The sequence below is a fragment of the Falco punctatus genome, assembly GCF_963210335.1.
Source record: "Falco punctatus genome assembly, chromosome: 15".
Lineage (NCBI taxonomy): Eukaryota > Metazoa > Chordata > Aves > Falconiformes > Falconidae > Falco > Falco punctatus.
Window position 1 is genome coordinate 15063186 of NC_137595.1, and position 20133 is coordinate 15083318.

Below are 20133 nucleotides of genomic sequence, written 5' to 3' on the forward strand. Positions count from 1 at the left end.
TTTCTTTTTTATTAGAAAGAATAACACCTTATAATAACAAGATTAGATCCATTTTCCCTACAAAACATAGTCGGGAAATTTGAATTAAACCAAAATCAATAAAGCATGACCTTTGGAGAACCCAGAAGAAACTATATTCTCAATTTTTCTAGCTCTGCGCTGGCAGGCTCTGCTGATACAGCCTTGAATCCAGCCTGAAGTTCATCACCTGAGAGTGCAGAATTTCTCCTGAATTATTGGATCAGCTGGTCTTTAGAGAGAGAAATCAGTAAAGCTCTAGTGGGTGGTGGTGGTCCCTGAAACAGTTTGCCAACTCATTGATTGCCTATCCTGCATAAGCAGTCACCTCTGTTGCCAATATGACAGCAAATACTACCATGGAAATCAATTAAAAACATGTTTTGATCTAAGTAGATGCACTATTTAAAGAGGAAAGAGGAAGGGCTTTCCTAATACTGATCTTTCTTCAGGCTCTCTGGCTGGTCCTGTGATCTTGGGACTCTGTCATTCAGTAATCACAGCCTGCTGCCTGGAGCTTGTCCAGATTTTAAAGCTAACTCCTCTTTGCTGGGGGATGACAGCTGAGAGGGGCTGTGCTGTGTTTTCAAAATACACCAAAATTCCCTGTGAGTAGTAAATGCTGCTGAGAATGTTTCCCTTCCTGTCCTATCAGCTGCTGTGACTCTTGTACTACGAACTTGAGAGTATTTCTCAATAGAACATGTATTAACTGTATTGACAGCCCATCTCTGTTGTGCTCATTGGTACACTTAAAAAGATGTTTAAACATGCTAAATTTTAAGTGATTCAGGCACCATGGTAGTTTAAGTTGTACACATGTGGACCATGACAATAGAAGGAGGGTGTTGGGGTGTCCATCCTACACAGTTTTTTTTATGCTGACGAAACTGTTTGATGCCAAGGTGCTGGGCTTTTATAAGGTATTTTAACTTTAACCACTTTGCTGCTGCAGTCTCTGCTGCCTGGTGTCACTAGAGTTCTTTCAGATTTGAATGAAACCTCAGCCCTTTGGAGAATTTCAGAGCAACAGAGCAAAAGCAAAGCACTTAACAGGTATTAGTCTAGAAGGTCCTTCTGTTTTATGGGCTATATTTACACATTTAACGGGTAACTTTCTATTGCAATTTACATTTAAGTGTACTGGAAGCTTATTCCTTTGTGTGCTATTCCATTTAAGAGGATTTTCTTCTATTTCTCTTAATTTGGGGTATTGTTCTAACAGTACTAAAATGAATTCCACTAACAGTCCTGCTAATTCAGTGGCTATTACTAACTTCCATTTGTTTGGTTCTTTTCATCCAAATTCATTTCAGTTCTCTTAAAACCTTTTACTTACTATGCAAATTAGGTATGATACATGTGAGAATGAGTTTGCCTTCCTGTGAAATGCAGCTATTTCTCAAATAAAACATACTAACTGCTTCTAATATTTGCATGGAGAAAATAATGGATTTTTTTCCTACCTAAATATAGAATCAGTAAGTACCTGATATTAATTTTCTCTGCCTTTGAAGACAAAGAATCAGCATCTAATAGGAGGAATCTGTCTACTAGGCATAGCAGGTGTGTGTATATTATATATGTATGTATATGTATGCCTCAGTTGCTGTGTGCCAGGTTTTGGTGACAGCAGTACTGTGCATACAAAACTTAGGTATCTGAAAGCTAGCATCTGCCTGATTTCACAATAACAAGTATGTACATTCAGTCAGTGTTTCTGAAAATCGTTCCCAAAATACAATTGCTATTTCCAGCCCTTGGGAGTCGCAGGATCCAGAAATACAACAAGCCTCTTACATAACTCACCTTATTGCTATTGTGAGTCAATCAGCAAGGGGCAGATTTTTTTTAGGGTGCTATAGGTGTTTTATTTGGCAACATGTTTCTTTATAAAGAAATTATTAGGCTAATTGAGGGGAAAAGCTAGATAGAAATAGGTTAAAGAGGTCTTAAAGTACCGCTTAGAAGAATTAAATCTGGCAGTCTTTATTTAGCAGAGACAAAAATAAACACAAAGTTAGCAAAGAAAGGACAACAACAGGAAACAAAGGGTATAAGTGGCACAGTGCTAGAAAAGCAACAGCATCACTGACATACCGTATCTTTTCTGATATCTAACTTATAAAAGGAAAAAAAAAAAAAAGTACACATGTGAACATACAGACATACCCATGAATGTATGATATATTTAACACTACATTGTCTTTTCCATTTTATCTGTCACAACAGCAACTATAACCAAACAAAAATTGTTGTCAGGTAGATGGATATAAATCATTTTTAACTTGACCTATGGGCTTGATTTAAAGATGCAGACTCCCCACCTCTGCTTAGTTTTGTTCTTCTACTCTCCAGAATAGTAGGAAAACAAGTTAGTATTTTTATCAGGTATGGTTATGCTCCCAAATTGCACTTTGTTGTCATCAATCTCATAGCACCTAGGTTCTCCCTGGCATCTCAGTTCCACCTATGTATTATTTGCATTACCATGGTGCTACAAGACCCTGTTATAGTCTTGTCAGAATCGACAGAAAGGATGGTCCTGCCCTGAGAGCTTAACAAAGTATGAAATGAGAGAACTGAGGAATAGGGGCAAGAGAGGCAGCATAAAGAAACGTGATGCTGTTGCAGACATTACAGGAAAGAAAAGTTTTAAGGCGAGCTTTGAAGAAAAATTATCAGTAACTTTGGGGCTGTTTATAGGATCCTTGGAAATAAAAGGCAGTCAGAAGAATGCGCAAAAGAACCTGTTTAAACGTATTACGAGAGGGCTGTGAAACTGGTATCATGAGCTAACTGGAGGTGCAGTTAGATCTCAGTAGCGAATGGAAATGGCAAGTAAGGTGAGGCAGGCTACCGAGGCCTTCCAAAGCAAAGACACGTAGGTAAGGATCAACGTGATGGAGTAGGCTGAGCCAGTACAGGGATGAAAAAAGAGGAGTAACACAGTGAAAATGACAGACTAAGAAAAATGGTCTTTGTAGCAGTGTTCTCAATGAGCAAGACAAGGTTATATTTTCCAAGGCCAAAGGAAAGAATGTTGCAGTAATTGAGATTTGAGAAGATGGGAGTTTTAGCTATATGGACAGATTTAGACACAGTCTGAACATAAAGGGCTAGGGAAAGGTCTGAGTCAAAGAAGATTACATACAGGCAGATAATAGTGTAATAGATAAAGTACAGAGGGCTTGAGGGAGAAGACTTGACATGATTTTAACTGTAGTGAGTTTAAAATGACATTAGGGTTGTCAATTAACCAGTTTTTATCCAGATGGTCCAGGGACTGGAAGCTGGAGCTGTGTGCTGCTGGGCTGCTTACGAGCCAGGTACTATATCCTGCAATACAAAAGAAAGAGGAACAGACTCAGAAACAGAGAGAAAGCCTAAACGTCCCAGAACCCACTCACACACGGAACTGTAACAATGTATGCTCTTGCAGAGCCAAATAGCTATCAGATGAATCATCATCAGACTCAAAGCACGTTTCTTCCACTTCACATCATCTACAGGCATCTGACCATGCAGTTGTGGGACTCACAGGGTGTTTGTGACTGCATGCAGCAGCAGGTGAGTCCCACTGAGCAGTCATAAGAAGGCAACAGAGACACAAGCCAAGAATTCAGTAAGGAAAGCATGCCAACCTGCAGTGAGGAGGCATAGCTGTGAAAAATCTGAGTGGAAATAGTTGTTTGAACTGTGGTTGTAGTACCCATTATCTGGGGATAAAACACAGAGTGACTAGAGGAGCGACCCAAGGGGGAAGGCCTGGTTAATATCTACTGGAAGCTGGAAGGCATGTAAGGAAAAGCCCCTGAAAAATATGTCAGTAAGTGGGTTAGAAATGTAGGAGGAAAAAAAGGGAGAGGACAGTAACCGAACAAAGGTGGAGCGCATTTCACTGGACAGATTAGGGTGGAATAATAGTTGCGATCATTAATGTTCGTATGAGCAATAGGCTGTCTGAGACTTTGTCCTTTTAAAGAAATGCAAGGGGCATAAGCCGGGTTGGAAAAGATCTAGAACAAAACGGATGGACAGAAATTTATGAGGGCATTTGTGGAGAGCACTTTCAGTAATCTGAGTCATGGAGTGTCAGAAATGAGTAAGGCAAAAAAAAAAAAAAAAAAAAAAAAAGCCTTTCTAGTTTTCACGATGTCAGAGAAAAGCTTTAAGATGTGATCTGAATGAAACCTTGAATGAATGATCAAACAAAGATTGTGTGTATACACACTTGTATGTGTAGACCAATAACTATACATATAAATGTGTATATATAAACCAACACCTTGATTTCTGATTTACAGTTGGAAATACCACACTGGCATCAATCAAAGCAAGACTTCCAAATTGCATCAGTGAATTTTCCAGCTAATCTTCACTGAAAGGGTGATATCAGCAATAAAGGCATATCATACCAGAAGACAACAGACAAGATTGCCTGTGAGGGAGGTGAACTAACATTTATCTCCTTTTGCTCACTGCTTGCTGCTTCTGGTTATTAACATAAAACACAGTACATTCTTATTGCAGGAAAGTATTTTTTATCCAGAAACATTTTTTTCCATCGGAAGAGGCACCAGCCCAATTCCTTTGTGTTTTTTGATTTAGATTCTCTACAGTTACTGGAATTTCCAGATGTAAATTGTTGATAGTAAAGGAGACACCTAAAAGTAAAGAATAAAATTAATTTTAAAATTATTGTCTTGTGGCTCCTTCTGAAAGTACATCTTGTCTGGTACAAATGCATGGCTCACCTCAAAGTGCCTTTAGCTCGGTCGGCTCTTCAGACGATGCAACTATTCGTTCATAGACAACAAACAACTGGCAAAATTAAATTGGAGACTTTTTCAGGATGATATGGAAAAGCAGAGGCGATGGTTATTGGTTTGACACTCGCAAACCGGCAGGTGACAATCTCCCTCCCAAAGGAGCTCGTGCTGTGGCACTATGTCAGGGTGAGGCAGGCACTGCGGGAGAGATCTGGGTTCAGTCGAGTATGGAGCTGCTCAGTGCTTGGGATCATGAAGGAGCCCGGGGTTACTTTTGTTTCATATTATATTTTTTTTTCCTTTGATCAGCTGTTCTGTGGTGTCCAGGCCTGAGGGCAGGGAGAGGCATTGTCACTCCACTGGCAGGGGAAAAAGTTCAGGCTGGCCACAGCACAGAGGAAGTGGACACAGTTGTTTTGTAACTCAGAAATACGTTGTATAACATAAAAAAAAAATGTTTTATAACATTGCTAATCCCCTTTTCCTGACGGCAGGCAGCGGCAGGCAGCAAAGGGTGCCTGTGCCGTGTGTGCTGCTACTCTTCGTACAGTGGCACCAGGCTGTTTTGTATGTAAAGGTTTGTTTTTTTTCGAATTTTACATGAATAATCCCCCTGGCACCTGCATCACCGATCCTTTTACTCCGTGTCGGTTTTTATCTGTAGGCAGGGCGCACGCAGGCGGCTTGGGCCGCCTCTGCACAGTGACGGCCACCGATCGACCTGCTGGATCTGCGTTACCCTGGGCGCCCCCCCCCCCGTGTTTGCCTCCCCCCCACCCCGGTTCCCTCTCTTCCCGGCGGTTTCCCTGCGCTTCCCGGGGCAAGCCGCGTAGGCGCCGCCGCTCCCGCCCTCCCTCACGCCCCGCGCCCCCCGCTCCCGGCATGCCCCGCGCCTCCCGGCGGGCGGGGCACCGCCCCGTCACGTGAGGGGCGGGCTGGGCCGGCGCGGGGAGCGCTGGGCGCCGCACTCGGGCCCGCGGCGGCGTCGGCGTCGCGGTGAGTCTCGGTGGGGCCGGGCTGGGCCGGGCGGCGGGGTAACGCCGGCGGGCCCTGCCCCTGCCCCTGCCCCAGGGAGCCCTCCCTCCCGTCCCCGCGCCGGTGTGCCCAGGCGGGGACGGCTGCCGGCCCGGGCCTGCCCTCCGGCCCAGCCCCTCTCTCTCAGGGCCCCCGCCGGCTGCCCTGGGGGTTTTTGCGAGGGCCCCCCCCGCCGGCCCCGGCCCTGGGGGAGCCCTGCGGCCCCGGTGCCAGCCCGCCTGCCGGGAGCCGGCGGGGCCCTGCGGCCGGCGGGGCCCGGCCCGGCCTCTGCGGCGGCTGGGTACTGCCCGCTCCGGCCCCGGGCCCTCGCCCCGCTGTGCTGAATCAGGCTGGAAGCGGGACGGTACCGGAGCGCATCGCCCAGCGCCGCGGCTTAGCAAGGCGCCTGTGAACTGTGATTTGTACCTTTCCTGCAAAAAGAAATTCGCTCTTGGGATAGAAAAAATACCCCGAGTGCTCTTGATTCGCTTTCAGACTTACAAGCCTCTGTAGTGTTCCTTTCTGACTGGCTTAAATTTTGTTCTGAATCTTGTGACTTCTTTGAGTGTTCACAGCTGAAAGCAGAAACCTTCCATTCCAGAGCAAACGTTTTTGCTTAATTTAAAACAAGAAATGACTCTGGAAAGTGATAGAGTGTTTCTGCTTGCTGGTGTTTGTGCTTTGGCAGCCAAAAAGTGTAATTCCAACAGTGTCTGATTAGTGGGTTTTGGGTTGTTCCTTTGATTTTCTGAGTTTTTTTCAGATGTAGGTGTAATTAAGAGTGTAAAAGGACTGTTAGCTTTTTTTCTTTTCACAGAAAGCCCCATTTTTTTCTTGGTCCTGTAGAAAGCAACATAGGCAAACTCAGTTTTAAAATTGCATAGATGTTAAGTGTTTTGCAGTTGGCCTGTAGATGGACTTGTCACAATAGGTATTAGTCAAAACTATGTACATTTAAAAAGTACCTTGGCTCTACTGCGTAATACCCGTTTTGGGGCAATATCGTGCTCATTGCTTGCTGGTCATTATATACTTGTTTATCATTAACCAGATCTGAAGGGCAGACTTCTCATGGTACAGGATTAGCACTGGGTGAAACTAGAACCTCTTTCTTGGTACGGTTTTCGTATTAACGTTAATTTGTGGTTTAGGTGGTTAAAAAAGTTAGGCTGTGCAGTTATTAACAAAGCTGGTAAGTGCAATGAGCCTTAACACACAGAACTTTTGGGTCTGTATGCAGCTTCATTGTGTGGCAGATGTCGCAAGAGATGAGATCTAGAGGTGTTTTCAATAATTTACATACATGCAGAATTTTCCCTTTTTGCACTGTTGATCATTCTATGCTTGGTCAGAAGGAAACTTCCAAAAGGCACAGTTGCCGAAGAGAAGGGCTTGAAGCATCACTGAGGTTGAGCATACTCTAGTGTTAACATATTCCTGATGCATAGAGTTACAGTGTTAACTAAGAATAGAGTGCAGGACTAATGTAATGAGAGGCAACTGCAAATCTTTAATATTGTGTGTGTTCTTTTAAAGGAGAAAACATAGTTGGGTTTTTTTTCTGTGAACTCAAATCGGGTAAAAATAAGTTTTGTTTCCTTCTGACTTTGCCAAGTTTACATAGCAGCTTTCATATGAAAGTCATTCCTGAATGTATTTGGGGGAATAAAAGAACCCAAATGAATGGCAGTGTTGTTTTGGAAGGGATGAGAGGAAGTGCTTAACTGTGTGCAGAAAGGTGCCCAAATATGTGTGGGAAACTTATGCAGACTTTTAACCATGCTTATGATTTACATGTTGGAAACATGTCACGGAATTGTCAGGGTTGGAAGGGACCTCTGGAGATCATCTAGTCCAACCCCCTGCTAAAGCAGGATCACCTACAGCAGGTTGCAGAGAGTTGTGTCCAGGTAGGTTTTAAACATCTCCAGAGAAGGAGACTCTGCAACCTCTCTGGGAAGCCTGTCCCAGGGCTCTGTCACCCTCCAAGTAAAGTTCTTCCTCATATACAGATGGAACTTCCTTTGTTGCAGTTTGTGCCCGCTGCCCCTTATCATGTCTTTGGGCACTACTGAACAGAGCCCAGCCTCATCCTTTTGATGCTTGCCCTTAAGATATTTGTAGACGTTGATAAGATCCCCTCTCAGCCTTCCCTTCTCCAGGCTACCCAGGCCCAGCTCCCTCAGCCTCCCCTCACAAGGAAGATGCTCCAGTCCCCTCATCGTCTTTGCAGCCCTCCACTGGACCCTCTCCAGCAGTTCCCTGGCCCTCTTGAACTGGGGAGCCCAGAACTGGACCCAGCACTCCAGATGCGGCCTTACCAGGGCAGAGGAGACAGGGAGGACCACCTCCCTGGACCTGCTGGCCATGCTCCTCCCAACGCTCCCCAGGATCCCACTGGCCGCCTTGGCCACATGGGCACACTACAGGCTTATGGGCAACTTGCTGTCCCATCAGTAGTCCCAGGGCCTTCTCAGCAGAGCTGCCTCCCAGCAGGTCAACACCTGGCCTAACTGCTGCGTGGGGCTGTCCCTCCCCAGGTGCAGGACCTTACACTGGCCTTTGTGGAACTTCCTGAGGTTCCTCTCCAGCCTGTCCAGGCCTTGCTGAATGGCAGCGCAGCCTTCTGGTGTATCAGCCGCTCCTCTCATTTTTCTTTCATCAGCAAACTGTTGATTTGCTCAGCCCACTCTGTCCCTTCATCCAGGTCATTGATGAGTAAGTTGAACAAGACTGAACCCAGTGCTGACCCCTGGGGAATGCTGCTAGTTGCTAGTTACAGGCTTCCAGCTAGGCTGCGCTGCTGGTCACAACCCTCTGAGCTCTGCTGTTCAGCCAGTTCTCGGTCCACCTCACTGTGGATTCAAAGCCGTATCTTAAATTTCTAGAAGAGAAAGTTCTCAGTTCCATCGTTTTGATGCCAAACCTCCTGATGCAAGGTGAAACAGAAAAAGAACTAGACCTGTTTGTTTCCTTTCTCCAGAATGTTTTTAGTAGCAACTGTTCTGTGAGTTTGCTTCCTTTCTGGAGGTTTTATTTTATTTAAGAATTTATTTATTTTGTTACAGAATATTGCAATTGACATTAGTTCTTAAAGTGCTAACAATGTCTTCCTACCTGTTCCATTCCTGTCAGGGGCCAGCTACAGCACAGAACTCCAATGCTGTTCGAGAGTTGAAGGAATGAACACACAGTCGTCCTCTCAGCTTGCACTGGAGTGGACACCTATATATTTTCTACAACTGAAATGACTTACTAAACCTGGAAACTTCTGAGCAAGAGAAAACAAAAGTAAGTGCTACACTTTTGTGTAAGATGTAGTCTGTGTATTTCAACAAAATATAAGTAATTGGTGCACAGACTCTTTGCTGGGTTGTTGCATAAAATGACTGGAGAGGCTGTATGCCAGAGACTCTGTGTGATGTGACTGGACCCGTTAATGCATAACGGACATAGGCAAATGTGTAATACAGAAGTATTGAGCTTTCTGTGCCTGGCACAGTACCTACCTGTTACTTGGAAGAGAGCACACGCAAACGTATGGTGCTGCCCCATGAAAGACTTAGGATAGCCCCAGTCTCCCCTTTCTTAGGGATTAAAGCAAAGAACGGTTTGTGGATGACTTCTTCATAGTCCTCAGTCTGCTTCTTTCAGACACAAACTCAGAATGATACTTTCTCTGTAGTATTACGTGTATTTAGAGAAGCAATCCATGCAGTGGAAGAAAGAAATAACACAGCAGATGAAGGAGGAGGAGGAGTCTGATGCATCGGTTGTACATGTTCTCAAAGGAAAGTTGGAGGAAAGCCTGAGTAGGGGATGTAATTTTAACCGTTACAGTGTCTTTTTTTAATATATATATATATATATATATACACACACAAACACACACACACACACAGAGGATTTCATTATATAACAGATACAATTTCCATTTCTCTTGTGGAATCATCAGTTAAATCTTTAGCAATAGAACTGCAGTGGCCTAAGGGGATATCTTTCAAGAAGAATGAGCAGGGAGCAACTGAAGGCTCTCTTAATAGAAAACTTTGAAGCTGTATTTGCTGTCCCATAGGCTTTCCTGTCAACTGCATCAGCTTTTGACAATGTGGGAGGTATACATCCCTGCAGGGGATGCAGAGTAGAGAAAATAGACTGGGTGGGTTTAGAAAGCCACGGATCAGCCTTCAGGCATAGGTTTCCTACAGATGTAATGCTGATTCTAGAGGTAATGTGACTAATGGTTCCTAACAACAGCTACTCGCTTCTGTCGTGCCACCTATTCTAGCTAGACTTAACAGCTATTTGCTGTACAGGACTACATGCATAGAGGGAAAACTACCTTCTTTGATCCACTCATATGACTGAACTTCCACTTCAGAACTTGGTTACTAGAGTAAATATTAAGAAAAAGTAAGTAAAAAAGATAATCATGGCAAGAGAAAGATACTATGCATAGAACAGACACAGGAGAAGCAATTGGCAAGTACAAGTGGACAGAAAAAATTGTCAGCATGAATTACAAGGAATAGATCTCTGATAATTGCTAGAAAACAGGCCTTAGCAAATAATTGTATTTATTGCCACTGAAGCAGGTGCTGCTTTTCCTTCTTACTGTGATACAAAGCATGAGAAATATCTAGCTAACAGCTCAGAGTCCATCAACAGGTAAGTTACTTAGTGTCCATAATGGCATGTGTCCTGCTATATTATCTCTTTGTGAGGGTGCTTGTAACTCTCCCACAAGAAAGCTTGTCAGGATGAAAGCCAGGGTTATCACCCTAAGCTATGTTTTCAATATAATTAGAAATGAGGAAGCAATTGCGTTGATGACTAGAAAAAGTAATGTTACAAACTTTTATGTTAGGTTTTGTTGACAGTTTTGCTTTGCTTTGAAAATAGAGTGGGAGTCAAATTCCGTGAGAAGTTAAGACAGTAAAAGAAACCTTCAAATGGAGACAGGAGAAATATCAATCAAGACAGAACTGAAGATTTTTATTTGCTCCCTCCAGCTATTATTTATGGCTTCCCATGTGCAAGCAACAACATTATTGTTTTATGGTTTTTTAAAGAAACATATTCACAGAAGTGTGTAAGATCTGGTGGCACTAAGAAAATACTTACCAAACTTTCTGTGAAGCTCTTGTTGCTTGCTCCCACTTGTAGAACTTCATTGTCAAGATTTTATTTTTTTTTCATTAGTGCAAGGTTTTCCTGCTAATATCTTCAGAACTACCTGGTGTAGTAAGCCTAATACCAGTGGGCAGGCAACTGTCATGCTTCTGATTTGTTTGCTGAAGTAAATAAGTCACTTGACTGTTGTGAACTTTTGTTCATTTGCACTTGTTCATATTGAGTCCTTTGGAGACAATGATTTGCCCTTTCAAATACAGGACACATTAGGGAACCAGAGAATGCTTTTTCTGGGAGAAGGAGCATTTCTGATTCTTTGCAAACAAATTTAGCAGTTCGTGTAGAGTTGTACAGCTTGCTGTTCACAGTCTAGCAGAGGACCGGCAGCGTGTGGGATTCAGGAGTACGTTTATTTTAAAGACAGGAAGCCTGGTGGAGAACTGGTGTTTAGCACACGGGTGGCTCCAAATTGCAAACTTTTTCATAAGCGATACTTTTTTTTGGTAGGATACAGAAAATTTTAATGCATTATTGATGAATTTAACTGACTTAAAAACTTCATTGCAGAAGTGCAGATAGTAGTATGCATTCTACATGCACAGTATAGCATTGAAGCTTGTGCTGCTGGCATGGTTTCCCTGGGAAATGTAGGTTTCGTAAGTACATACAAATGGGGGGTATTATTTAGATGCGAAGGGAGAAGGCCCACTAGTGGAATGAGCCAGTCTCAGATCAGTAATATCATGAGGATCTACTTGAGGAAAGATAAGGGCTGCAGACTCCATTACTAAGAAGTTACACTTGGCAGGATTTTATATCCTGTAACTGTGATGGTAAAGAAGAAACAGGAGATTCTGTGATCTAGCAATTCTTACTGATTCCAAAGATCCACTCTGGAATAAGTGCAGGTAGAAGCTTATGACTTGACATGTAAAGGTGGTTTGTCGTTGTACATCATAGATATGATTTGCACTTGAGCTCTGACGTAAGAAACCATAAGTGCTATCAAGTGATTTAAGAGAACCTCTTCCTTTTCCTGCTTGATACTTAATCTCACAGGTAAGTCAGTTTTCCTTTCTTTCTGTTTGCCATCAGTTGCATAAGGAGTGACAGGTAATTGCTGGTGGCCGCAGGTAAATAAATACATGTAACTATGATGTGTGAATTGGCATTGCTCTAGGCATGTTTTTGATGCCCATACTGTATGGCTTTTAAATGTTAAAATCTGTTTTTTAGTTAAGTAGTCTAAATATATCAGGTCAGAGAGCATGAACAATATTATTATGATTCATGATCAGAGGGCTGGAGCACCTCTCCTGTGAAGACAGGGTGGGAGAGTTGGTGTTGTTCAGCCTGGAGAAAAGAAGGCTCCAGGGAGACCTTGCTGCAGCCTGCCAGTACTTAGAAGACTTATAAAAAAGGACAAACGTTTTAGCAGGGCCTGTTGCAATAGGACAGGCAGTAATGGCTTTGAACTAAAAGAGGAACATTTATACTAGATACAATGGATTTTTAGTGATGAGGGTGGTGAAACAGTGGAACTGCCCACAGAGATGGTTGATGCCCCATCCTTGGAAGCATTCAAGGTCAGGCTGGGTGGGGCTCTGAGCAACCTGCTGTAGTTGAAGAGGTATGTCCCTGCTCATTGCAGGGGGATAGGACTAGATGATCTTGAAAGGCCCTTTCCAGACCAAACTATTCTAGAATTCTTTCTTAAAAAAGAGAGTTTTTCTTCTACACACACACCACACCCCACACCCCCCCGCATTGGCATCTTTCACTGTTGCAGAAGTTTTAATGTTTTTTTTTTATTATTTATTTCCCTTGGAAATAAATGTAAGCAAGTATTTCTGTGGCATGGGTGTTTTGGTGATTTGATTGTGTGTGTATGTGGTGGTGATTTTTTTTTAAGCTTTATCTGTTTGAAACTGGAATGCTCTGCCTTTATGCTACTTACTTTTTGTAGCTTTGTTGGACTTTGGAGACTTCTGCTACCTCATTTTTGTTTCCGTTATTGAGTATAGTTCCTTTGTGCTAAAATACAACTAAATATAACTGGTTATATGAGTGTGAAAGAGATATTTTTATGAACTTGATTAGTTGGTTGTGGCACTTTGGTTTCACTGTATTTCTTCTTGGTTGATTAGTGCTGTTTTGTTAGGGACAGCTGATGTCTGGAAAACAGCCTTCGTTGCTGTAGTGTAGATCTTTCTTGTGATTTGTTTTGTAACCCTATATATCTTTATATAAAATTCTAAAATTTTATTAACCTTTAATGAAATGAATGACTGCCCTTGATTTCATTAGATTAAATGCTTGTTTACTGGCGTTAAAGATGCTGATGCTTATTTCAGTGACTTGCTGATATGATAGACTGTTGCTTTTCCATAATTGATTTTTTTTAAAGGATTTGTGTTCTTTTTTGCTTAGAGTGAAATACTTCTATGTGTTTTGGATTTTTTTCCTTCTCCCTACATGGCTGTCTTAGCTTAATTTTGCTACTGTCTTAGAAATTCCTAGAGTTCTGCTCTATTCTATGTTATTTCTGAAAACCTATGTGTTATGTGTTATCTCTTCTGTGCAGCTGTGGTGCTGACAGATGTGGTTTTGTTTTTAGGACTTTGTATTTTATGCTTTTAATGTTATTGCGGGAAACACAAGGCAATATATTCATACTAGCTCTGTAGGTTGTTACTGTACCTAATAAAACTCTACAGTAATCTGTGTAACACCAGCATACTTTGTCACTATAAACCTGCTTTTTCATTTTTTTGCTGCTTATGTTCAAATGAAAGTGCAAGCAGCTTTTTCTATATACCCACACTAACTTATACTTACCTCTCAAACACAGTGAAAAATTGTTTACTAATATATTATTATTTTTCTTCTCTTTGAAATAATTCCTTATTTGTTATCAGGTCTAACTATGAAAATAACTTAATTTTTATCTAGACTGGCAGGTGTCTTGCAGGTCTTAAATGATTAACCCAGTGCACTGATGGTTTTCAAGTGTCATGTAATTGTCTAATTGTGACTGGAACTTTAGAAGTGCTCTAATTCTTTTCTGAATTACTATGACAGCAAATGAAGGGATTTAGTAAATTTTGTAACTGTATTTTTAGGAGAGGCCTTGGAGGTGCACAGACTCTTTAGATGCTTCCACAGATCATCATATGGAGCAGGATTATGAGAACTTTGGCATTGTGCTGTGTCATGGTTGTTGATGTGTGACAGAAATGGGAACGCTTCTAGAAGATGTTCAGTTAAACTGTTGTTCATTTTTACTGTATTGATAAATCTGATTCTGGTAAAAGCAAATAGTTCTCATGCTTATCCAGTTGCCCTTATATTTATATACAGATGTGTATATATATACACACACACAATAACTGCTTCAACTACAGTAATATGTGTCACTAATGTTTTTTTGCCATGTTTACTTCTTACTCAGTATATTCTGTAAATGTCTTCTGTGTATAGTAATTTAGCAGTTTAATTTCCTCAGTCTTTCTGGAGTAACATATTGAACATTATGGACTATATAAAGTTAAAAGCTTCATTCTACATTAAGTGGTGTCAATTTTTTTTTGCTCCAGATGATTGATGTAGGTACAAATTTGAAGAGGTTTTCTTCCAAAGCTTTAATCAGTGATGGTCAAAAATATTCGGTATCTGGAAAGTGGTGCTCCCAGTTTACTTCATGCAGTTTACTTGATTTCAGATGTTTGTGGTAGTAATCCTTTGGCTGATGCAGGTTATGTTGTGGTTGGGCACAAACTGGTTCTTTATATGTGTTAAGATTTTAGGTTGAGACAAGCATGGCTCAGTTATATAATAGTTACAAATTATTTGGTATGATTATGGTGTGAAGGTGAAGCCTTAAAAGGACCAGCAAAATGTCAAATGAACTTTGATTTCTTCCGTGTTATAAACAATGAAAACGAGTTTTACCAGGCTGCTGTCAATCTAAACATGAGTCTTGGCGATCTTTCCAAGCTGTGCTGCATACATTCTCTCACCTGTTGCCAGTGAAGAACTGTAAAGAATGAATAGCTTGCCACTTCAGTTTCTTAACCCTCAAAAGCTTATTTACATGTTCTAAAGTTTATTTAGATTTTCTGTGTGGGCATGTGCTGATATCTGTCAGCATTTATTCATAAACAGCAGATAGGATCCTTGAAATGACTTAAAATCTGGCCTTCAGCGCCTACCATTTCAAATGTTGTTGCGCCTCCATTCCCATGAATCCTAGGAAGCACAAGTATAAATATAATCTTTAATGAAAATAAAGATTCCAAGTAGTTTAATTGTTATTGTAAGATCATTGGAGCCTACATTTCTTGGTAGTGTTACTATATTAAGTTCTGGTAACTTTAACAAAGCTTTGTTTATTAGTTCAAGTTAAATCCAGTAAAATTTCTTTGTCTCCTTGCTATTCTGGATTCAGGGAAGAATGTTCAACTGTTTGTAACTGCAGAATACCATAAACAAAGCTCTCTGATTTATTTTCAATTTGCAGAGTAATTGTACTTCAGTTCAGCTGCTGCCAAGTGTGAGACTTGCATGGCTTTCAGTTTTTGTGCAAGTATAGAAGTACGTATGGGTGATACTGGGGAATAAAATGTCTCTGCAGTGGAAAACTACTTGCAAGATTTTTCTCTGTGTGGAAGGACTACTGCTGCTCTGTGATAATGAGAAAGTTGTAGCTATTTTAAGACTATGATGGAGTATGTTTTTGAATTGTTCATGGCAGTATTACTTTGGGAAGTTGCCAGAAGCAGCTTCTACAATTTGTCAGAAAAATAAATTCTATTTTAAAAGGAAATATTTCATGTTCATTTTAAATGTTTTTGAAAACTTGTTTGCTCTTTTGATACAGAGGAGTCCACTTCTTTAAGGGTGTGTCTTTGAGTATTTTTAAATGAGAACTTAATCTTGTCTGTTGTCTGAAGATCACAGAAGCACAGAGCAGTTCAGGTTAGAAGGGACTTCAGCAGGTCTCTGGTTCAACCCCTCGCTCAAAGCAGGGTCAGCCCCAGCTGCTGAAAGCTTTACATGATTGGGTCTTAAAAACTTCTGAGGATGGAGACTGCAACCTCCCTGGGCCTTGTTTTCACTGCCTGACTGCCTTACTGTGCAAAAGTAGTGGGGGTTTTTCCTTAAATTGAGCCAGAATCTATTTTGTTTGTGTTGTGTGTTGTCTTCTCATCACTCACTGCTTCGAGGACTCTGGCTCTTCTCAGTAACCACCTCAGAGGTACTACTGGTGGGTGGGCAGCTGTGGGGTCCCACCGAAGCAGTCTCCTCTTCAGGCTGAACAATTTCCGGCTGCCTCAGCCTCTCATCGTAGGGCAGGTGCTCTGGGTCCTGGTCGTGTTGGTGGCCCTCTGCTGAACCCCCTACCAATGCCTGCCTTGTGCTGGGGTCCAGCAGCAGACACTGTTCTAAAATGCTAATTGGGTGTTCTGTAATGTAAAGTTTAATACCTGACCATAGCTTGCTTACTGAAATGAAGGAAACGTGGATGGATATAAACGTGCATGTTAGTATTTGGGTTTTTTAAGTGTAATTGGATTTCAAAGTAAAATTTAGGTAGCATTAAAAGAATTCTTCCACTTATCTACAGATGAAATAACTCACATGAATTTTAGTGAAAATGTTTGATGGTGGATTAAAAAAAGTATCTGACAGATAGCACCTTATCTTCAATACATATTTATTCAACTTAATTAACTCTGAGTAAGTCAAATTTGCATCATTAAAGTGTTGGAAACGAAACAGAGTAGTTGGTTGTAATTCTGTAATGAAATACTCTATAGAAATTGAAGTTGGTGAGTGAGTTCATTCTCACTGTGTAGAATGTTTAAATAAATTAGTCTCATGGAGAGTTGGGGGAATTTTACACAAAGTAAGCTTACATGCACGCAGAGGTCTGCTGCAACAGCTCCACAGACGTCTTGGTTGTTGGAAGTGGCATGGTGGGGAGGTGAGCTCTGTCCCGCTGTGTGTCAAGTTCTACAAAGAGAAATTTTTCTGAGAATCTGAAGGGATCCCTGCATATTCATTCCTTCTAATTTACACTGAGGTTTGGAAAAGTTGTAGTCAGTGTTCCGGAGTCTGATGATTATTTCAGAATCGTAACTCACCTCATGTTATGCCTACAGTTCAGCCAAAACTTAGTGAATGTGTGTAAGGGAGGCAAGCGAGGAAACAGAAGGCTTTTAAAACACTTCATAGTGTTCCCCTGTGTGAGCAGCAGAAACACGCTATGATTGGAGATTGTAGTGAAAGGCATAAGGAATGTCCAAACAAGCTTTTTTGTTCGTACGAGCTTAGGCAGTGGGTTGGCACCGGGGTGAGTGTCCAGGATCCTGGGTGGGATTGTGTGACCTCTGCTGAAGTTTGTCTTTCTATGGCTTCGCTGGTGGAGTGGCTGTGGTTGCAAGATCAACAGCTAGCTTGGGTGTGCCTGTACCTGCTGCAGTCAAAATTTCCATTTTTAGTGCAGATCTGTTCAGGGTTGCCACATCTTTTAAAAGTCACTTTTCTAGGGCTTGTTTATGCTCACTTGTCTCTCAGCGTTGGTGCAACCTTCATTTAAATTTGTGAGCTCTAGTTAAAACCACTTTCTATACAGACAGAAAAACTGGGACTGTGCTGTGCCTTTGTCTCTTCGTCTCACCTGGTATTTCTCACTTAAAATATGAACAAAACCCACTTAATATGGAAAACATTTTTAAACAAGCTTCTGAGTAAATACACCTTTTACCTTTATAAATACCTGGTTGTTGGAAAACTTAAGCTTCTATAGGAAAAGTCATCTGAACAAATCTTGGATGTCCCCAAGTTAACGTTGGCAATATAGAAAAACTTGAATGTACCTTAAGTTTTATAGCATGTAAGATATTGCAAGGAAGGAAAAACTTTATCTTCTAAATTTTATAGTCTCCAGTGTTGCAGTAGTTTTCCTGTGGAGGTTAGTTTGAAAGAACAGTGATTTAATGTTGATTGCTAATGGCTTTTCGTTTAAGTTGTTGGCATTGTACTAAAATTAGGTCAGGACCGCTCTGTTTCAGTGTCTGGAGAAAGCTGAGACTGCCAGAGATGCAGAAAGGCAGCAGTACACCTCTGTGCAACAGGGTCACACAGGTTCTGCAGCATTCAAAAGCATTTTTTCTTTTTTTTTTTTTTTTTCTTTTTTTCAAGTTAAGGGGGGGTGTGTTTTGGTTGGGTGTGTTTTGTTGTTTTTTGGTTTTTTTTTTAGGCAGTGATTTTTCTACTGATAGGCTGTATCACTGAATATTACAGTTTCAAACAGAATGTCAGGTTTCCTGTGTTTTCTTCATGAGCTATGGAAGACTTGAGCAGTGTAAGAAGGTAACAAACCTGTACAATTTCAGGTCATGGTTTTCCTCCTTCTTCCTGCACAGACACATTCCTGCACTGTTACAGTAACTTCAAAGCATTTTGGATCTTGCACTTTGATCTGTCAGTGTCGCTTCGTGTAGGGCTGTTGCAGTGTCACTGTGAGCCCAGCTATGCAGGAGCATGAGTGACTTCTGCTGCAGAGATATGTGCAAACTTTTTTCAGTGTTGAGAGGGGAGAGTAAGTATTTATTTAAAGTTACAATGTTTCTTTTATGGAACAGGAACAAAGGCCGTGTGGTCTGTAATCACCTTAAACTCCCTTCCCCAAACAAACAAACAAAACCTCTTCAGGATTGCTCTGGAATGTCAAATGGACTTGATGAAGGGCGTGTGACTAGTGAAAGGGAAGTATAATTTGGTACAAAGTTGCTGTTTGGAGGGACTTCAAATATGAACATTTTCCCAGTGTTTTTTTTTCTAGAAATCCCATGTGCAATTTTCCCCAGTGTTTGCTCTAGAGATCCCATGTGTGATGTCAGGAAATAATTAAGATGATGAATCCTGTATTATACAATTCTGTCTTTACTCAATACCATTTTAAAAAATATATATTCTTTTAAACATATCAAGGCTATTCTGACCAGAAAGCTGGACACTCCCCCTTCTGGTGTGCTAACTGAAGTTTCAGTTTAGGAAATGGGGGGTTGTTTTTAAATGTAGAAGTGTTGTGGAACTCCTGCTTTTTCCTTCTCTTCCCTTATTTTTTCTTCCTTTTTTTTTTTTTTTTTTTAACTTGAAACACTTGAGTGTGGTGACATGCTTGTGATTTCAAGAGCTGTGCAGTACTTTTATAGCTTGTTCCTGGTTTCCTAAATGAAAAATCCAAGTAGATTGCATTTCGTAGTACGTACATCCTGTCACTTAAAATAAACACTCTAAATGTCTGAATACTATTACTAGTTCAATCAACAAACAACTGAATTCCAAAATACAGCTTGATACAGAATAATCCTTATAAGAAGAACCAATCACAGAGCTAGTAATTAATTTCGTATTAGATTTGGATGCTTTTAAATAGTGATCTTCAATTATAAGGCATTGTGTAATTTTTAAAATTATTAACTTGCAAAACAGTCTTGGAAGCTCTGTATTTCTACCTGTGGATCTCTAAAGTCTAAAATCTCTCCCATAAACAGTATGTATTCCAGGAGGAAGTTTACGTCTCTAATTTGTGATTTCTCATCAGATACCCAGTATGGCCGCATCATCAACACCTAAATATAATTCAAACTCCTTGGAGAGTTCCTCAAGTAAAAGGGTAAGTATAACTTTTTTCATGTTTGTTACATCAAAGATCTCAAAATATCCTCCATATCACAAGTTATGAGAGCCTCCTTAAAATCAATTCTAATATGTTTACGCTTATCCATGTTTTCTACATTGAAATATTCTGTGGCGTTCTTGAAAATTCTTGACACTTTGCTGTAGAAGGATTCTGTACTGCAGTTGTTAAGTTATACCTAGTTATGTTTGGCTGGCTTAGTTTTAAAATGTTCATCTGTAGTGTGAAATACGTTGAAGCAATCTAAATGACATTCCCCTCAGCTTTTTGAAGTTGCGTGCTGAAGAAAATGTAACCTGTGTGCAAGAAAACAGAAACTAAGGTTTTATTAAGCTTTTTAAACATTTTTTCAAAAACTGATTATTTTCTATTCATCATTATTAAAAATACTGAACTTGGGAAAGGCACAAATGAGTAGATTGTGTATAATAGTTGTGAGTACGTTGCTTGAGTGATTTCAGTTGATTTGTTCTTCCAAGCCCAGCA

General features: G+C 41.0%; 1 protein-coding gene across 2 annotated transcripts in view; it reads left to right on the forward strand.

Moving 5' to 3' along the window:
• Positions 1–5646: 5646 nt before the first annotated feature.
• MTM1 (myotubularin 1) overlaps positions 5647–20133 on the forward strand; it is a 47335-nt gene continuing 32848 nt past the window's right edge. For both annotated transcript variants that reach the window (XM_080365728.1, XM_080365729.1), the window contains exons 1-3: positions 5647–5786; positions 8940–9095; positions 19552–19623. In XM_080365728.1, coding sequence (XP_080221854.1) covers positions 19561–19623 — 63 coding nt within the window. In that variant the 5' untranslated portion in view covers positions 5647–5786; positions 8940–9095; positions 19552–19560. The remainder of the gene's footprint in view (positions 5787–8939; positions 9096–19551; positions 19624–20133) is intronic.